At 45.1% G+C, this 18,498-nt stretch overlaps 1 protein-coding gene across 1 annotated transcript; it reads left to right on the forward strand.

The window, feature by feature from the left end:
* The first annotated feature begins 962 nt into the window (after positions 1 to 962).
* Positions 963 to 15,411, forward strand: LOC125430799 (zinc finger protein OZF-like). Its single transcript, XM_048493036.1, has 3 exons — positions 963 to 1,092; positions 8,313 to 9,814; positions 15,125 to 15,411. Exons 2-3 carry the CDS (start codon positions 8,425 to 8,427, stop codon positions 15,178 to 15,180), a joined length of 1,446 nt encoding a protein of 481 aa, XP_048348993.1. The 5' UTR covers positions 963 to 1,092; positions 8,313 to 8,424; the 3' UTR covers positions 15,181 to 15,411.
* The last annotated feature ends 3,087 nt before the right edge of the window (positions 15,412 to 18,498 follow it).

Genomic DNA, 18,498 nt, shown 5'->3' on the forward strand with positions numbered 1-18,498 from the left:
TTTTTATTACTATTGATTGTTTCCTGATTGCTTACTAGACCTATATGACAATCATTAAGTGCTGTACCTTATGATTCTTGACAAATGTATTTTCTTTTATGTACACTGAGAGCATATGCACCGGAGACAAATTCCTTGTGTGTCCAATCACACTTGGCCAATAAAGATTCTATTCTATTCTATTCATGTGGGGGGGGGGGGCACTCTGTTTGCACGTGCCCACAGAGAGGGCTCTGAGTGCCACCTCTGGCACCCGTGTGATAGGTTCGCCACCACTGTTTTGGAACATGTCCCAATTCACAAATCTGACACACCGCAACGGGCATGCCACACAGCAGAAATATTTTTTGAAAACATTTTCAAAATGTTTTATTTACTACTATGAAAACATTTTATGGTGTTGTAACCAGCCCCCCCCCCCCCCAATTGGGGGAAACAGCATCACTTTCAATGCTATTTAAACTGGGGACCCCAGATTCTCCCTTTCAGGTGGATTTAAAAGGAGAGTCTGGGCTCCCGAGTTTGAACAAGTGATGCTGGAATCCACCCCCAAACAGCATCATTTTCAATGGTGTTTAAACTAGGGAGCACGATTTTAACAACCAGTTCTGCCAAAGTGGTGCTAAGCTGCTGAATCCCACCACTGCCCCCAGTCCAAGGAGGAGGGGGCTGGCAACGGAGACCCCCTTTCTGCCTCTGGGGAGTCCGTTCTTCCTGCTTGGGGAGGGGCTTCCAGGGAGGAGGGGGAGGGAGGGACAAAATCTCCAACCGCCAGAGGTAAGTCAGTGCTGGGAGGGGGCGGCGGATCATCTGCCCCCTCCCCAAATGCTCCTGGCCTCCTCCAGCCACTCCCTCTCTGCCTCTCAGCTGCCCCTCCCCTTCCCCCAAGCCCCTTTTGCAAATGTTGGGGGGAGGGCTTTGGAGGCAGTGTTTCCCCTCCCCCGACTGGCTGTCTCTCCGCACCAAGGAGACGAACTCCTAGAGAGGCTTCCAGTGAAGGGGGCGGGGAGGCCGCTTCCTCCCTTCCCCATTGGAGTCTGCAGGCGGGAAAGTGTCCCACTCCTGCAGCCCCATCGGCAGCCCCTTCCCGGAGTGAGTCAAGGGGGAATTTGGGGGTGGGGGGAATTGCAGGGCTGGGTAATGTGGGGGGTGGGGGTGGGGGAAGGAGGCTCAGAGGCCCAGATCCCTACAGCCCCCCCCCCAGCATAGCCTGGGGAGGGGGTTGCTCCCTCTGGTGCCCCTCTTTCCTCCCTACTCTCGGCAAAAGGCTTGTTGGGGGGGTTGACATGCACCCCTTTCCTTGCATTGCGGAGCCCTGGCGAAGAGTTGAGCTTTGCAAGGGGAGGGGGCGTGGAGAAAGCAGCGGACGGGCTGGACGACGCCTCTTGGTGGAAGGGGGAGGGGTGGAGGACAGTGCGGGGAAGAGTGGGCTGGATGGGGGAAGGGGGTTGCTTAGGGACAGAGGTAACTCAGGGCTGGGGGGGGCAGATCTCCCCCCCCCGCCGCCACCCACCCCTGCCTGTTCTCTGGAGCATTCAAGGCCTGTGCAAATGAGGCTCATTCAAGGAGGGGTGGAGTCTCCACCCCCCCCCACCCCCCATGCATACGCTCCCCGTTTTCCTGGGCCAGAAGGCGTCAGGAGGCACTTTGTGCAAAACAAAGAAGCCCCTAAAATAAGAGCAGCCAAGAATTCAGACCCCCCAAGAAATTGATTTTCAAGCTGGGGAGGGGGCTGATCGATCAAGGATGAGGAGGGGCTGCATATTTGGGAAAGGCCTCCTCTACCTCCTCTGCTTCTGGGCAGCCTGGCCCCAGCTGGCCTTTCCTTGCATCCACATCAGGGTACAAAAATGCAGGTGTGTCCTTTGCTTTTTGGGAAATGTGTGTGGGAGATTCCCCCCCCCCCCCGCCTTGCAATCCCCTTCTCCCTATTGAATTATTGGCTGTCTGCGTAGTGGGCTGCTTTTCTACTAAGCTAAGAGGGGAGGGGGGTCCCCCCCCCCCCCCGGCTCCTGGGGAAAATGCACCAGAGTTGCAGGAACTCTTCAGGGTCAGCAGTGGTGAGTGCTGGATGGAAGAACAGAGCGAAGGCCCCCATCAGGCACGCCCAGGAGACAGTCTCAGACTGGATTCCTGCTAGCATGATTTGGGGGGGGGGGGGCACAGCCTTTTTCTTGCAGTACTAGCGCTCTATGGACGGGGAGTTTTCCATTTTGCAGCGAAACATAGATAGTTGTCACATTCTGGGCTGCAATCTCCCCTTGTCACCATGGGATACATAGTGCGGTTTTAGCCCTTAATCTGTAGCTGGAGACATGATATGTAATTTGATAGTGAATCTGGAATGTTCCATTGAAAAAAGAGTGAAGATCCATTATTTGGACCTCTGTTGCTGCATGTTGGGGGTGCCACCAAGCAGCAGATTCATTATTTTTGTGGCTGGTGTCTGTGGGTATGGACATAATATTTGCTTTTATGGCACGTTTGGGGTGTCCCAGTGCGCAAAACCCATCAGGACCATGCTTTGGAACCATGCTTTTGTGCCACAATAACAGCGGATGCCTGATCTTTACAGGGCACACTTTGGCTGTGAATGTGACTTGTGATTTGATGGTGATTTTGGGGTGACCTTACACGTAAATTATAAGGATCTGTGCTTTGGAATTTTTGCACCATTGCAGCATCATGAGGCAGTGGATTCAGGATTTTGGGGAGCTGCCTGTGGACTGAGATATGATCTACTGAAAGACTGCAGGTTGTTTGTATGTGGTTTCTTTTCTGAAAATCATATGAATTCATGAGGATCTGTCGAAATCCCCCTACATCCCACTTTTACCCAGTCCCCTTTTGCACCCACCTTCAACTGAGCTGCAGTATTTTTATAATTTTTGGGGTCTAATTCCTCTCTTTCAGATTCCCAAACAGAGTGTGGGTTGGGTAGGGGGTTCCTAGCTGAGTTTAGCAATTGAAAGAAAGGATTTCTTCTGCCCACCCCAAACCATCCCAGCAGCGGGGCCTGAGCATGTTTCTCACCCTGCAGGAGCCGTGCAAGATGAAAACCCCCATAGCATGATTTAAAGGTACTGAGAGAAAGGAGGATGGGCATGGAGACAGTGGGCAATCTCTGACCCTAACCCCCCCCAATAAGACATTTTGAGGGCTCTTCCCCTTGGTCTCAAGTCAGGTCTGCAGCTGAGTTTTGGGGATCTGTTTCTAAAGTCTCTCTCTCCCCCCCCCCCCCAAACGCACAACAAGGATGCTTTGCAACAGAGACCTTTATTGCCCTTATGGCGCCCTGAGTCCATGGGTGTGTGTGTTAAAGTGTTGGGTGCTCCACTGAAGGGGAAAAGGCCCCATCCTCCCAGAATGACAGGAGGGCCTAAACTGCTAGTTGCTTCCCACAGAAGGCCTCTGGCTTCTTATAAAGTTGCACATCCAAGGAAACTCCTGAAAAGATAGAACAGACAACACACCAAGGCAGGGCAGAGCAGCAAACAAGCCGAAACTGTTACGTGTACTGGTACGATAATGGTTTCACAAGCTTCATTGCTGTTTTATTTACCGTATATACTCATGTATAAGTCGACTTTTTCAGCACATTTTTTGTGCTGAAAAAGCCCCCCTCGACTTATACACGAGTGAGGTGTATTTTTAAAAATATTTTAGGGTTTTTACTTTGTCGGCCTCCAGGGGGCGCAGTTTTTAGGCTGGCAGCACAAAAATTTCAGGATATCATCAGGTGACACTCCTGATAATACCTGCCAAGTTTGGTAAAGTATGGTTCAGGGGGTCCAAAGTTATGGACCCCCAAACGGTTTGCCCCATTTCCCATTGTTTCCAATGGGAGCTAATAGTACATGGGGCTACATTTTGAGGGTCCATCACTTTGGACCCCTTGAACAAAACTTCACTAAACTTGGGTGGTATCATTAAGATAATCTCTTGTTGATACCAGCCAGGTTTGGTGATGTTTGGTTCAGGGGGTCCAAATTTATGGATCCCCAAAGTGGATGCTCCCATCCCCCATTGTTTCCAATGGAAGCTAATAGTAGATGGGGCTACCTTTTGAAGGTCCATAACTTTGGTCAAGGACAAAGTTCCTCACCAGAGACTATTGAGAAAACTCCGCAATCAAGGAATAAGAGGGGAAGTCCTCCTATGGATTAAAAACTGGTTGAGAAACAGGAAGCAAAGAGTGGGTATAAATGGGAAGTTCTCACAATGGAGAGATGTAGGGAGTGGTGTCCCCCAAGGATCTGTTTTGGGACCAGTGCTCTTTAATCTATTCATAAATGACCTGGAAGTAGGGGTGGGTAGCATGGTGGCCAAGTTTGCAGATGATACCAAATTATGTAGGGTGGTGAGAACCGCAAAGGATTGTGAAGAGCTCCAAGCGGACCTTGATAAATTAGGTGAGTGGGCTCAGAAATGGCAAATGCAGTCCAATGTAGCAAAATGTAAAGTGATGCACATAGGGGCAAAAAATCCAAACTTCACATACACGCTACAGGGGTCAGTGCTATCAGTCACTGAAGACCAGGAAAGGGATTTGGGCGTCTTAGTTGATAGTTCCATGGGAATGTCAACTCAATGCATGGCAGCTGTGAAAAAGGCAAACTCTATGCTGGGGATAATTAGGAAAGGAATTGATAATGAAACTGCAAATATTGTCATGCCCTTATATAAAGCAGTGGTGCGACCACACTTGGATTACTGTGTTCAGTTCTGGTGCATACATCTCAAAAAAGGATATCGAAGAGATAGAAAAAGTGCAGAGAAGGGCAACGAGGATGATTGAGGGACTGGAGCACCTTCCTTATGAGGAGAGGCTGCAGCGTTTGGGACTCTTTAGGTTGGAGAGGCGTCACAGGGGAATATGATTGAAGTCTATAAAATTATGCATGGGGTAGAAAATGTTGACAGAGAGGAATTTTTCTCTCTTTCTCACAATACTAGAACAAGGGGGCATACACTGAAAATGCTGTGGGGAAGAATTAGGACTAATAAAAGGAAACACTTCTTCACGCAACGTGTGATTGGTGTTTGGAATATGCTGCCACAGGAGGTGGTGATGGCCACTAACCTGGATAGCTTTAAAAAGGGCTTGGACAGATTTATGGAGGAGAAGTCGATTTATGGCTACCAATCTTGATCCTCTTTGATCTGAGATTGCAAATGCCTTAACAGTCCAGGTGATCGGGAGCAACAGCCGCAGAAGGTCATTGCTTTCACATCCTACATGTGAGCTCCCAAAGCCACCTGGTGAGCCACTGCGAGTAGCAGAGAGCTGGACTAGATGGACTCTGGTCTGATCCAGCTGGCTTGTTCTTATGAAGTCCATGGAGATGACCTTCCACGGGCCATCAGGGGTAGGCAGGGGTTGTAGGAGACCCAGCTGACGCCCCCCTCTGGAGAAGAGTCCACCAACCTATGGAGTTCAAACTCCAGAAACAGAGGTGCTGACGGGGGGGGGGTCGCTGCGGCTGGCGTGTGCCCTGCCTTGCTGCGTGTGACTGCTTGGAGGCCAAGTTGGGAGAGCAAAAAGATCATTCCGGCCAGGCGCGGGTTGACCTCCGTGGAATCCGGGAGGCGGGATAATGCGTCAGCTGGACAGTTGCTCTTCCTTGGGAAGAAGTTCAAAGTGAAGTTAAAGCAGGCAAAGAAATTGGCCCACCGAAGTTGTTTGGCGGACAATTTGCTGGGCGTTTTGAGGTAGGATAAGTTCTTATGGTCCATCCAAACCTCGAAAGAGAGTTGGGCTCCCTCCAGCCAATGCCTCCAGGCCATCAGAGCCCTGTGGATGGCACTGGTCTCCTTGTCCCCCACAGTCCAGTTGAGTTCAGTGCTGGAAAATTTGCACAAGTAGGCGCATGCATGAAGCTTCCCACCCTCCCCCTGTTGCAGCAGGGCTGCCCCCAAAGCCATGTCCGAAGCATCTACGTGTACCACGAACAGCTTACTGGAATCCGCGTGAACTAACACTGGCTTTGAGAATAAGGCCCTCTTGAGGATCAGGAACGCCGCCTGGCAGTCCTCGGTCCAGGCAAGGGGGGCCTCCAGCCTGGAACTCCCCAGGCCCGTTCCCTTGGTGCAGAGGAGATTCGTTGGGGGGAGGGACATTTGGGCAAAGTCTGGGATGAAGTCGTGATAGAAGTTTGCAAAGCCGAGGAAGGACTGCAAGTGTTTGCGCATGTGCGGTACCAGCCAATCAACCACAGCTTGTACCTTCCCTGGGTCCATCGCCAGCCCCTTCCCAAAACCCCATTTATCAAGGAAGTGTTAGCCACCACAGTCGCAGTGAAACTCACACACTTCAATAGCTTAAGCATTGCAGTTAAATTACTTATTGAGTTGTCCAAGCACCTCACAGACCAGGTCGATGTGAGACTGGACGTCCTCCAAGTAGATAAGCACGTTGTCTAAATACACAACCATCCCTTCAAACAGCAAGTCATGGAATACCTAATTGATGATGTTCATGAACACCCCAGGGGCCTCACAGAGCCCGAATGGCAGAATGAGGTACTCTAATTGGCCCAGAGGTGTATTGAAAGCTGTAAGGTGTTCGTGTACCTCTGCAATGCGCACCCAGAAGTACGCCTCCCATAAGTCTAACTTCGTGAACATTTTACCCTGTGGGGCCTTGAAGCCCCAGTGAAGTCCCTTGATCCAGGGGGGAGGGGTACTTGTTGGTCAGAATTTCGTTTAAGGCTTGATAATGAGTCCATATACCCACAGTGAGGAGGAAGCAGTCGCTCCTTGCTTGAGGAACAGTGCAGGAGCTCCCATAGGCTGACTTAGCGACCCCTGATGAAACCCCTCACCAGGTTCATGTCCACGAATTCCCGGAGGGCTTCCAACTCCTGAGGGCTCATCTGATAGAGCCTACCCTTGGGCAGGTTGGCCCCTGGGACCAGTTCAATGGAGCAATCAGAACTTTGTCAAAAGCCTTTTGGAAATCCAAGTAGACAATGTCCACTGGTTCCCCCTTATCCACATGCCCGTTTACACCCTCGAAGAACTCTAGTAAGTTTGTAAGACATGATTTGCCTCTGCAAAAGCCATGCTGACTCTTTCTCAGCAGGTTTTGCTTTTCTACATGTTTAATAATTTTATCTTTAATGATAGATTCTACTAATGTACCAGGAACAGATGTCAAACTGACTGGCCTGTAATTTCCCGGGTCCCCCCTAGATCCTTTCTTAAAGATTGGTGTGACATTGGCCATCTTCCAGTCTTCAGGGATGGAGCCTGATTTCAGGGATAAGTTGCATATTAAAGTGAGAAGATCAGCAATTTCATGTTTGAACTCTTTAAGAACTCTTGGATGAATGCAATCTGGGCCAGGGGATTTGGTAGCATTTAGTTTATCAATGGCTGCCAGAACTTCTTCCTTGTCTACCACTATTTTCGCTAGTTCCTTGGATTTGCCTCCTAAGAAGCATGATTCAGGTGCAGGAATTTTCCTCACCTCCTCTTGGGTGAAGACAGATGCAAAGAATTCATTCAGCTTCTCTGCAATTTCCCTGTCATCTTTTAGGACACCCTTTTTTCCTTTGTCATCTAACGGGCCTACCGCTTCCCTAGCTGGCTTCCTACTTTTGATATACTTGAAAAACTGTTTGTTGCTGGTCTTGATGTTTGCAGCCATGCGTTCCTCATAATCCTTTTTTGCCTCCCTTACAACTAACTTGCTTCTCTTTTGCCACCATTTGTGTCCTCTCTGGTATTCTTCATCAGTTAAGTTGGACTTCCATTTTCTAAAAGACATCTTTTTTTATCTAATAATTTCCTCAACCTCCCTTGTTAACCATGGTGGCTTTCTTTTGGACTGGGTGCCGCTGCCTTTCCTAACCTGCGGAACACATTCCAGCTGAGCTTTTAAGACTGTGTTTTTAAATAACCTCCAAGAATCTTGGACAGTTTTGACTCTCTTGATTTTCCCTTTCAGCTTCCTGCGCACTATCCCCCTCATCTTTGAGAAATTTCCCTTTCTGTCCATATTAATTTTTATTGTTCTCTACTGGATTTACTCTTTTTTTGTCCCTATGTTGTATATGCCTAATAAATGTCTCTGAATTTGTAGTGTGGAAAGACCTTCATGTCAGAAATCAGCCGTTTCATCCCATCTAACTCAGTCAGGTGAGGGGGTGTATAAATTGTTAGATTGCAAACCAAGCTTTTCTGATGCAGCAGGCTTGAATAGCCTTTTAAAGTGTATAAGAATGTAGTGAAACATTGTGTAGAGCTTCTAAGGGAGATCAGACTTTCTTGTGTGGATTCTAACACCATTTCTCTTTTTATTCCAGCAGGGGATGAGCAGTGGAATGAGAGTGATAGAACAGTGCTAAATAAAGTCCAGAATGGACTTTGGAAGGAATCTTCAGGAATCCAGATGTGCCTAATAAGCAGAAAGGAAGTCACATGACTAAAAACAGGGATAAACCTATTTCATGCCAAGGGCAGGATTTCAAGGAATTAATCCAAACAGCAGAGGAAGCACATCAGTGCTTGGAATGCGGGATGACATTTTCAGATCAAGGCCAATATGAGATCCATCTGCAAATGAACAGTGGAAAGAAGACCCATCAATACTTAGAGTTTGGAAAGAATTATGTTAGCAGAACAGAGCTACCTAGTTATCAAAGGACATATAAAAGAGAGAAACCTTATAGCTGCACAGACTGTGGAAAGAACTTCTCACGAAAATCAGACCTTTCTCAAATGCATTGTGGGACATATTCAGGAGAGAATCCATTAATCCGCAAAGAGAGTGGAAAGGCCTTCTCTGGTATAAGAAAGGGCAGTGTACATCTCCCAAAGCACAGTATGATAAGGGCACATAAATGTTTTTGGTGCAGAAAGTTCTTCAGCTGCAGATCAAAGCTCCAGGTGCACCAAAGAACTCACACAAAGGAGAGACCTTTTGAATGCTCAGTGTGTGGAAAGAGATTTAGTCTGAGTGGCACTCTTGAACAGCACCAAAGAACTCACTCAAAAGAGAGACCTTTTGAATGCTCAGAGTGTGGAAAGAGATTCAGTCAAAGTAGTGATCTTCAAAAGCATCAAAGAACTCACACAAAGGAGAGACCATTTGAATACTCAGTGTGTGGAAAGAGATTCAGTCAGAATAGCAATCTTCAAAATCATCAAAGAACTCACACAAAGGAGAGACCTTTTGAATGCTCAGAGTGTGGAAAGAGATTCAGTCAGAGTAGTGATCTTCAACAGCATCAAAGAACTCACACAAAGGAGAGACCTTTTGAATGCGCAGTTTGCGGAAATAGATTCAGTCAGAATGGAAGTCTTCAACGGCATCAAAGAACTCACACAAAGGAGAGACCTTTTAAATGCTTAGAGTGTGGAAAGAGATTCAGTGGGAGTAGCAATCTTCAACGGCATCAAAGAACTCACACAAAAGAGAGACCTTTTGAATGCTCAGAATGTGGAAAGAGATTCAGTCTGAGTGGCAATCTTCAAAAGCATCAAAGAACGCATACAAAGGAGAAACCTTTTGAATGCTCAGAGTGTGGAAAGAGATTCAGTCAAAGTAGCCATGTTCAAGCCCATCAAACGACTCACACAAAGGAGAAGCCTTTTGAATGCTCAGTGTGTGGAAATAGATTCAGTCAGAGTGGAAGTCTTCAACGGCATCAAAAAACTCACACAGAAGAGAGACCTTTTAAATGCTCACAGTGTGGAAAGAGATTCAGTCGAAGTAGCAATCTTCAGCGGCATCAAAGAACTCACACAAAAGAGAGACCTTTTGAATGTTCAGAGTGTGGAACTAGATTCAGTGAGAGTGGAGGTCTTCATCGGCATCTAAAAAACTCACACAAAGGAGAGACCTTTTGAATAGACTGTGGAAGAAGATTTAGTCAGAGTAGCAATCTTCAACAGCATCAAGGAACTCACACAGAGACCTATGAATGCTCAGAATGTGGAAAAAGATTCAGTCAGAGTGGCAGTCTACAAGGGCTTTTTGCACATGTGTGACAAGGATTAGGTCACTCCCTGGGAACCTCCCAGCAATGAGTAAGAATTAATGGCATAAAACAAACAATTGGATCAAAACGGCTCAGAACAAAGAACTTTAAAGAAGAAATCACTGGGCAGCTCTGAAGATACGAAAAAAACAAAACGGTGAGTGCATTTGAACTAATTAAAAGGCAAAGTGTGGAGTCATGGCGCCCAAAGATGTTCCGGGGATCGAGACAGGACATGTTAGATTTCTCGACACAAATAGTCTTCCTTTGATGACTTCATAAAAACAGTGCAGGTGAATTTGAATGCATTAAGCACAGAAATACAAGGAGTATCAAAGAAGCTTTCAGATCTTGCTGACAGAATAAACAAAAATGAGCAGCAAACAATGGAAAATAACAAGGAAATTGGTTATTTAAGATCAAAGATTGCGGTTATCAGACAGAGAAGGAGTAATCTCTGCCTAATTGGGATGCTTGATTCTGAAACTGACATGATAAATCAATTAATTAAATGGTGGAATTCCATTAATATTCCAGCACTACTGGAATGGATTGACAGAGCATATAGAGGTTTTGCAAAAGGTAGCAAACCTGCAGATATAGTCATCAGATGCAGCTCAGAAAAAATCAAGGAATTATTATTCCAGAAATTAAGAGGTGCCCAGCCACTGATGTTCAATGAACAGAGGATTTTAGTAAGACAAGATTTATCACCAGAGATAAAAAAGATCACTGCTCCCATTTGCTGCTCCCATTTGCAAAAGCAGGAAAAAGATTTACGTGGATACTACCAATTGAAATCCTTCATTTTGCTGGTGGTCAGAAATACATTGCAAGAACACCACAAGAGGCTAAGAAATTGCTGGACAAAGTAGGAGTCCCTATGCAAGACCAAGAGTCCCAAAACCAGAACAGAAGAAGGAGAAGATAATATTGGAATGGAAGAGGGAACATCTTGTGAGCCCAGAAGGTCTAAGAGACAGAGAACATAAATGATCCTGGCCAAGAGTTCTTCTAAAATTAAAATTGCTTTTAAGAACATAAGAAGAACATAAGAACAAGCCAGCTGGATCAGACCAGAGTCCATCTAGTCCAGCTCTCTGCTACTCGCAGTGGCCCACCAGGTGCCTTTGGGAGTTCACATGTAGGATGTGAAAGCAATGGCCTTCTGTGGCTGTTGCTCCCGAGCACCTGGACTGTTAAGGCATTTGCAATCTCAGATCAAAGAGGATCAAGATTGGTAGCCATAAATCGACTTCTCCTCCATAAATCTGTCCAAGCCCCTTTTAAAACTATCCAGGTTAGTGGCCATCACCACCTCCTGTGGCAGCATATTCCAAACACCAATCACACGTTGCGTGAAGAAGTGTTTCCTTTTATTAGTTCTAATTCTTCCCCCCAGCATTTTCAATGAATGCCCCCTGGTTCTAGTATTGTGAGAAAGAGAGAAAAATTTCTCTCTGTCAACATTTTCTACCCCATGCATAATTTTATAGACTTCAATCATATCCCCCCTCAGGCGTCTCCTCTCCAAACTAAAGAGTCCCCAAGCGCTGCAGCCTTTCCTCATAAGGAGAGGTTAACGCAGTCCCTCAATCATCCTCATTAAGCCTTCTCTTGCACTTTTTCTATCTCCTCAATATCCTTTTTGAGATGTGGCTGACCAGGGAACTGAACACAGTACTCCAAGTGCTTGGTCTTCCTGAGCTTTATATAGGGGCATGACAGTCTTTGCAGTTTTATTCTCAATTCCTTTCCTAATTATCCCCAACTTAGAGTTTGCCCTTTTCACAGCCTGCCATACATTGAGTTGACATTCCCATGGAACTATCAACTAAGACGCCCAAATCCCTTTCCTGGTCTGTGACTGATAGCACTGACCCCTGTAGCATGTATGTGAAGTTTGGATTTTTTGCCCCTATGTGCATCACTTTGCATTTTGCTACATTGAACTGCATTTGCCATTTCTGAGCCCACTCACCTAATTTATCAAGGTCCGCTTGGAGCTCCTCGCAATCCTTTGTGGTTCTCACCACCCTACATAATTTGGTATCATCTGCAAACTTGGCCACCACGCTACCCACCCCTACTTCCAGGATGTCTATTTTTAACATTTTGAATGTCTATTTTTAACATTTCAAACTTTAACATTAACAGTCTTTACTTGATTAATATAAAAATAATCACACTAACTGTATGTCTGTAGAGCTTAGAAATGTTTTAACAATATTAACTTGTACTAGCATTATTTAATCTAAATTGGCAGAACTGGGCTGACAGCCCAGGAACTATAGTAAACAGATAAGAGAGACAGTAGAAGTTATTAGTGGTCTTGGATAAGACTTTTTTTTAAAAAAGAAGGGAGAAGTTTTAATGGTGGATTACAAAGTTTTAATTTAACAATTACTGATTTTTACTTAGCTAATAAGGTAGCAACTGTAATAATTTTGAGTAGATAAAGTTCAGAAGGTTTAAAAAATTTACTTAGCATTAAGTATATTTAGTTTAGACGGGGAAAGCTGAACTGGAGGCAGGGAAACCAAAGTAACTAGATAAGGGGGGAAGACACTGGCGTAATGCCCATTGGGCAAGGTGGGCAGCTGCCCAGGGCATCACCTTGTGGGGGGCATCAAAATGCTGGGTTCATTTTGGGGTATTTTTAGTGGTTTTCCATTTTTGGCCTGCAGGGGGCACCCCCTGCAGGAACATCTCAGAAATTTGCCCAAGAATCTTTGTTCTGCATTGATTTTTCTGTATTGCTGTCCATGGAGGTTGCAGGCTGGGGGGGGGGACATTTCTGAAGGCACAGTCTCAAAACTTTCAGGGTCTCATCAAGAGACTGCCCTGATGATAATCCCCAGGTTTGGTGCAATTTGGGTGAGGGGGGCCAAAGTTATGGACCCTCAAAACTGTAGCCCCCATCTCCTATTAGCTCCCATTGGAAACAATGGGGGATGGGGCACTCCCTTTGGGAGTCCATAACTTTGGACTCCTTGAACCAAACCTCACCAAACTTGGGGAGTAGCATAAGGACAGTTTCCTGATGATATACTGAAATTATGGTGCTGATATGTCTAAAAATGCACCCCCTGCAGGCACCAATGTCCTGGTGCAAAAACAAATTTGGTCGTGGTAGAGTGGCCGCCCATGGGGGGGGGGGGGGCATCCAACTCAGGTTTTGCCCAGGGCTACAGTTTGCCCAGGGCTGCCTCGTTACGCCCCTGGGGGAAGAGCAGGATGGGAGCAGGGTGGCACGAGAATGGTGGGAAATGGGATTTTATGCGATTTTATGTTATTAATGTAAAAAGCGGTGGGAAGTGAACAGAGCTGGGAGGGAGAGGGGAAGTGCGGAAGCCTAATTCTCCAAGATGTGGGGAGGAGGAATTCTCCCTCAGAGCAATTGGAGAGGGGGAAGGGGGGAAATAATGAAAGGGATAAAAAGTGCAGAAGCAGCAGGGTTGAAGAGAAATGTTAGAAAAGAAATCTCATGGCAGGTAACTACTTAAAAATTGTTTCTGTAAACAAACGGTTTGAATTCTGTCTTCAAGAGGTATAAATTGGCCAGATTTATTAGGAAAGGGAACATGGGTGTAGTCTGGCAGGGGAAGAACCTATCCATAACAAGGAGAATAATGGCATTAAAAATGTGTATTATGCCAAAAATGTTTCACTCGTTCTGTACGTTACCAATAGAGATTAAAAAGAAGCAGTTTGAGGAATGGGATAAGAAAATTAAATTATCGGTGTTTAATCAAAAGAGACCAAGAGTAATGAATAAAATAGTATACATGTCAAAGAAACTTATGCGCTGGGGTATCCCGAAATTACAAGAATATTATGAGGCATTCCAAATAAAGAGTCTGATAGGAATACATGAAGATAAAAGTGATAGGTGGGTTAAATTTGAAAATGAGATAAATAAAAATGTTGGCAGATTTGGGATTTATACAAATTATTCGAAAATAGAAAAGCAAAAATTAATTGGACCTCAAAAGGTGGCGATGGAAATATGGGAGAAATGGAAAGGAATGTGGATGCCAGGGATTCTGGACACGGCGCGTTAGGGAGCATGGTCAAAGAGGGGAGAAATGCAATAAGGTGTCTTCAAAGAAAAGGTATAAAAACAGTAGCAAACCTGTATAATGAAAGAGGAGAATTGATAACTTTGGCAAAATTTGTAGAAATTGGAGGAACTGAGAATTGGTTGGTGTTAAGAGGCATATGGGAAAAGATAAAGGTTTCAAGGATAAAAGGAGAAAGTATAATGGGGAACTGCATTAAAAAGTATGATAAGATGAAGGGAAGAATCTTGAGTGACCTGTATAAATATATGGTTGAGGATAAAGAGTTTATGATTAGAGCTATGATGGAAAAATGGGAACAAGATGGTGAAACAGACCAAGAACCTATCCTAAAAATATTGGACAATGTAAATAAGATAAAAATAGAGAAATATGCAGAACTGGAGAGGAAACTAATGTTAAAATGGTATAGAACCCCGAACCGGCTGGCATATATGATAAGAGGATTCAGTCCAAAATGTTGGCACTGTGGTGAAAAAAAATGCAATTTATATACATATGCGGCTGGAATGTAAAGAGGTTAAACAATTATGGAAACAAGTTATATTGCACATAAATATGTCAAAGTTAAAATAACGGTAAATATAGACCTATTATTCATGGGTATAATAGAAAATAAACTAATAGAACAACGGAAGAGGATATTATATAAAATGATGATAAGCAGCCCATGCACTAATAGCGTTGGGATGGAAAGGTAAAAGAATATGGTCTATACAGAGATGGTTGGAATATGTATGGGAACAAGTACAATTAGAAAATTTTGAAATAATGTCAAGGAACCAAATATGGCAAGAAAAACAATAGACATGATGAAGATCTGGACTGAATTCATGGACTGGTTAAGAGAAGTCGGAACTAAAGAAGAAAATGGGAAAGGAGAGTAGACCGGATGAACCTGCTACTGCACATTTAAAAAGAAGAAGAAATTCGGGGATTGGGTGGGAAAAAGGGGTAAAAGGATATTATGAAAGTATTACAATGATGAAATATGTATGTAAGAAAGATCCAAAATATCAATTAAAATTGTATTTTTAAATAAGAGTGGCAGTCTACAAGAGCATCAAAGAAGTCACACAAATGAGAGACCTTTTGAATGCTCAGAGTGTTGAAAGAAATTCAGTCATAGTATGTCTTGAAAAGCATCAAAGAACCCACACAGGGGAGAGACATTTGTAGTGCTCATTGTAAGGTCCCTGTCCACTCCCAGATGAGGCACCCCAATTTTATTCAATTTTATTTCTTATCTTTTGCTTAGCTTTTTCTTTAGCAATTAGTTTTCTCACTCATCCATCAAGGTTTTAATTTCATTTGGCTACCTAAATAGCATCCCACAGTTCAAGTGTTTAACTGATGACCACCCACCTCTTCGTTCTACCTTTTCCCAGACATTCTGAGCATTATCAGCTACTTAACCTTTTTGTAGAATTGTTTCACAGGCCCCAGCCTTGTTCAAAGAAAGGAATCAGTACTTTAAAAGTAGAATTCTTGTTATGGATGGCAAGCATAGGAAAGCTAATACATTTATTGTCCAAACTGGTCGGATCCTTAGATTATATGTTCCCAGCAGAAATACGTCTGGCCCCTCCACCCCACTACTCAGGCAGGACACAGAATTCCCAGAGAAGGAGGAAGTGGAGGTGGGAGAGAGAGGATGACAGCAAAGGCCGTTTCACCCAGTCATAGACATTCCAAAAGGGAGATAATATTCTTAACTTGATAACTCTCTTTCCCAGGCCCAAAGAAGAAGAGTTTGGATTTATATCCCCCCCCCCTTCTCCTGTAAGGATACTCAAAGGAGATTACAAGCCCCTTTACCTTAACGCCCTCCCCCCCCCCACCAGATAAGCCTCCACACCTCAAGTGGCAGAGCAGGGAGTCAAACTCGGTTCTCCAGATTAGAGTGCACCTGCTCTTAACCACTACGCTTGAGAAGGGCCCTGTAAAAAACAATATGGCAGGAACTGGGGTAAACCAGTGAGGGTTACGACAAAATGCAAGTCCTATCTCTGAGGCTGTGCAAAATATATCTTGGTTACAGTAAAAATTCAGCCTGTCTTTTATTCTGAGCCTAGTTAAAAACCAAGCTTGGTTAAAAACCCAGTGGTTCTTTCTTTGGCTATTTTACCTGAAGTTTTAATTTGTTATAACAGTGATGGCGAACCTTTTTGAGACCAAGTGCCAAAAATGCAACTCAAAACCCACTTATCTATTGCAAAGTACCAATACGGCAATTTAACCTGAATACTGAGGTTTCACAGGTTCTGGTGGGTTTTCCGGGCTGTGTGGCTGTGGTCTGGTGGATCTTACTCCTAATGTTTCACCTGCATCTGTGTCTGGCATCTTCAGAGGTATATCACAGAGGGAAGTCTGTTACACACTGTGATTCACCTCTGAAGATGCCAGACACAGAAGCAGGCCATGGACCCTGTGATCCATGGGCAGAGAAAGCTGGATGGGGGTGGATGGATCAATGGCAGAGGCGTATCCATGCAAACTGGAGCCCACCCCACCCCCCAGGTACAGGCGGCAACCCTTCCCCACCACGACCAAACAATGATTTTTTGCACCACCTCACAAAAAAACCCCATCTCCAACAAAACATACATGGCTCTCTCCCCACCTCTTTCCTAATTTTGTCCTTACACCAACCCTGTGAGGTAGGCTGGCCTGAGAAACAGTTCCAAGCCAGTGCAAGTCAAAATTAACTTTTAAACATGTAAATCTGTCACAAATCACCCCCATCAGAAGATTTACCAAACAAATATCAGCATCATCTCTCACAGATCACCCCCCACTCCCAGCAAAACAAACATGGCTCTCTCCCCATCAACTCTCTCCTAATTTTGTTGATCAGCATTTATTGGAAACTGTTTCAGCACTGTCTTATATGAGGTTTATCGTTTGGATTAAATGATTTTATATCAATTCTATCTTATCTGTGTTATTAGCTGCTCTGAGCCCAGTCCGGTGGGAAGGGCAGGATAGTAAATATAACAACAGCAGAATTACTGAGCTCCACCAGCAAGTCCCACCTCCTCTTTCTCCTGAGCCCCCCCCCCTTGCCCGCCTGCCCGGTTGGGGGGGGCTTCCTTTTCCCTCCCCAAAGGCCATTTTGCATGGGGAGAGAGGGAGAAACGTCTCTTAGTTGCAGCAAACACAGCAATGCTCAGATGTGCTCATAGGACAGCAGTTGAGTTTAATAAAGAGAGACGCCCGAAGATCCTGAACATGGACAGAGAGCAAGAACTGCAAGAGAGCCACAACAACCAGCTCATAATAAAACACTAGGCTTAATAAGCATCAGGTGTGCCAGGGGACAAATCCTATTTAAAGGAACATTCATCACACACACCCTTTACACACAGAGAAAAGCAGGTGCACAGAGAAAAGCAGGTGCACCTGGTTAAAAGCAGGTGCACTCTAATCTGGAGAACAGGGTTTGATTCCCCACTCTAACACTTGAGCTGTGGAACTCAAGTATTAGAGCAGTGGTGGCGAACCTTTGGCACTCCAGATGTTATGGACTACAATTCCCATCAGCCCCAATTGACCATGCTGGAAGGGGCTGATGGGAATTGTAGTCCATAACATCTGGAGTGCCAAAGGTTCACCACCACGGTATTAGAGTGTTCACCAGCTTATCTGGTGAACTAGATTAGCTTGTTCACTTCAACATGTGCCAGCTGGGTGACCTTGAACTAGTCACAGTTCTTCAGAGCTCTCTCAGCACCACTCAGTGTTGGGGGGGAGGGGGGTTGAGGAAGGAAAGGAGATTGTAAGCTTCTTTGAGTCTCCTTACAGGAGAGAAAGTGGGGATATAAATCGAACTCTTCTTCAAATATGAAACATTGAAAAGTAAAATATATACAAAAGATACTTAAGAAGACACATCTTATACTGTTGTCAAGGTCTGTATCTTTCTGGTGAAAATAATGTCTGCCATAGGATGCTACATCTGTGGGACACCTTTGTTCAGTTTGCAGAACGCGTGTTTCACCATTTTCATAATATGTCTGCCTTTGCTGAATCCTTTGAAGATATTCTGTCACTCTTGTAGGTATTTAAGGGCACAGCAACTCAGTCCTTATGGGCAATTTGCTTCTTGTAATTCTGCCCATCAGCATCTGAGCTGCTGAGTACACCCTTGGCTGTGGTCGTCCAAACCGCTGTCGGTAGCTCATAGTTCCATCCGTTGCTGTAGGAATGGTAATGGATGTGGGAATCCTGGAGAACGGGCTTAATGTTAGGTCTTGACCCTTGGATCAATGAATGGACTCTGGATGGTTGATCAGCAGCATTTATTGGAAAGCAACGAAGCACCCAGCTTACAAGAAGCCGGTTCTGACTGACCTGGCTTCTGCTCCCTTCTTTATTCAGAAACAATCCCCCCTCTCGCATTTCAAAAGAATGTGAGAAAGAGTTATTCC

Source organism: Sphaerodactylus townsendi, linkage group LG04 (assembly GCF_021028975.2).
Source record: "Sphaerodactylus townsendi isolate TG3544 linkage group LG04, MPM_Stown_v2.3, whole genome shotgun sequence".
In the NCBI taxonomy this organism is placed as follows: Eukaryota; Metazoa; Chordata; class Lepidosauria; order Squamata; family Sphaerodactylidae; genus Sphaerodactylus; species Sphaerodactylus townsendi.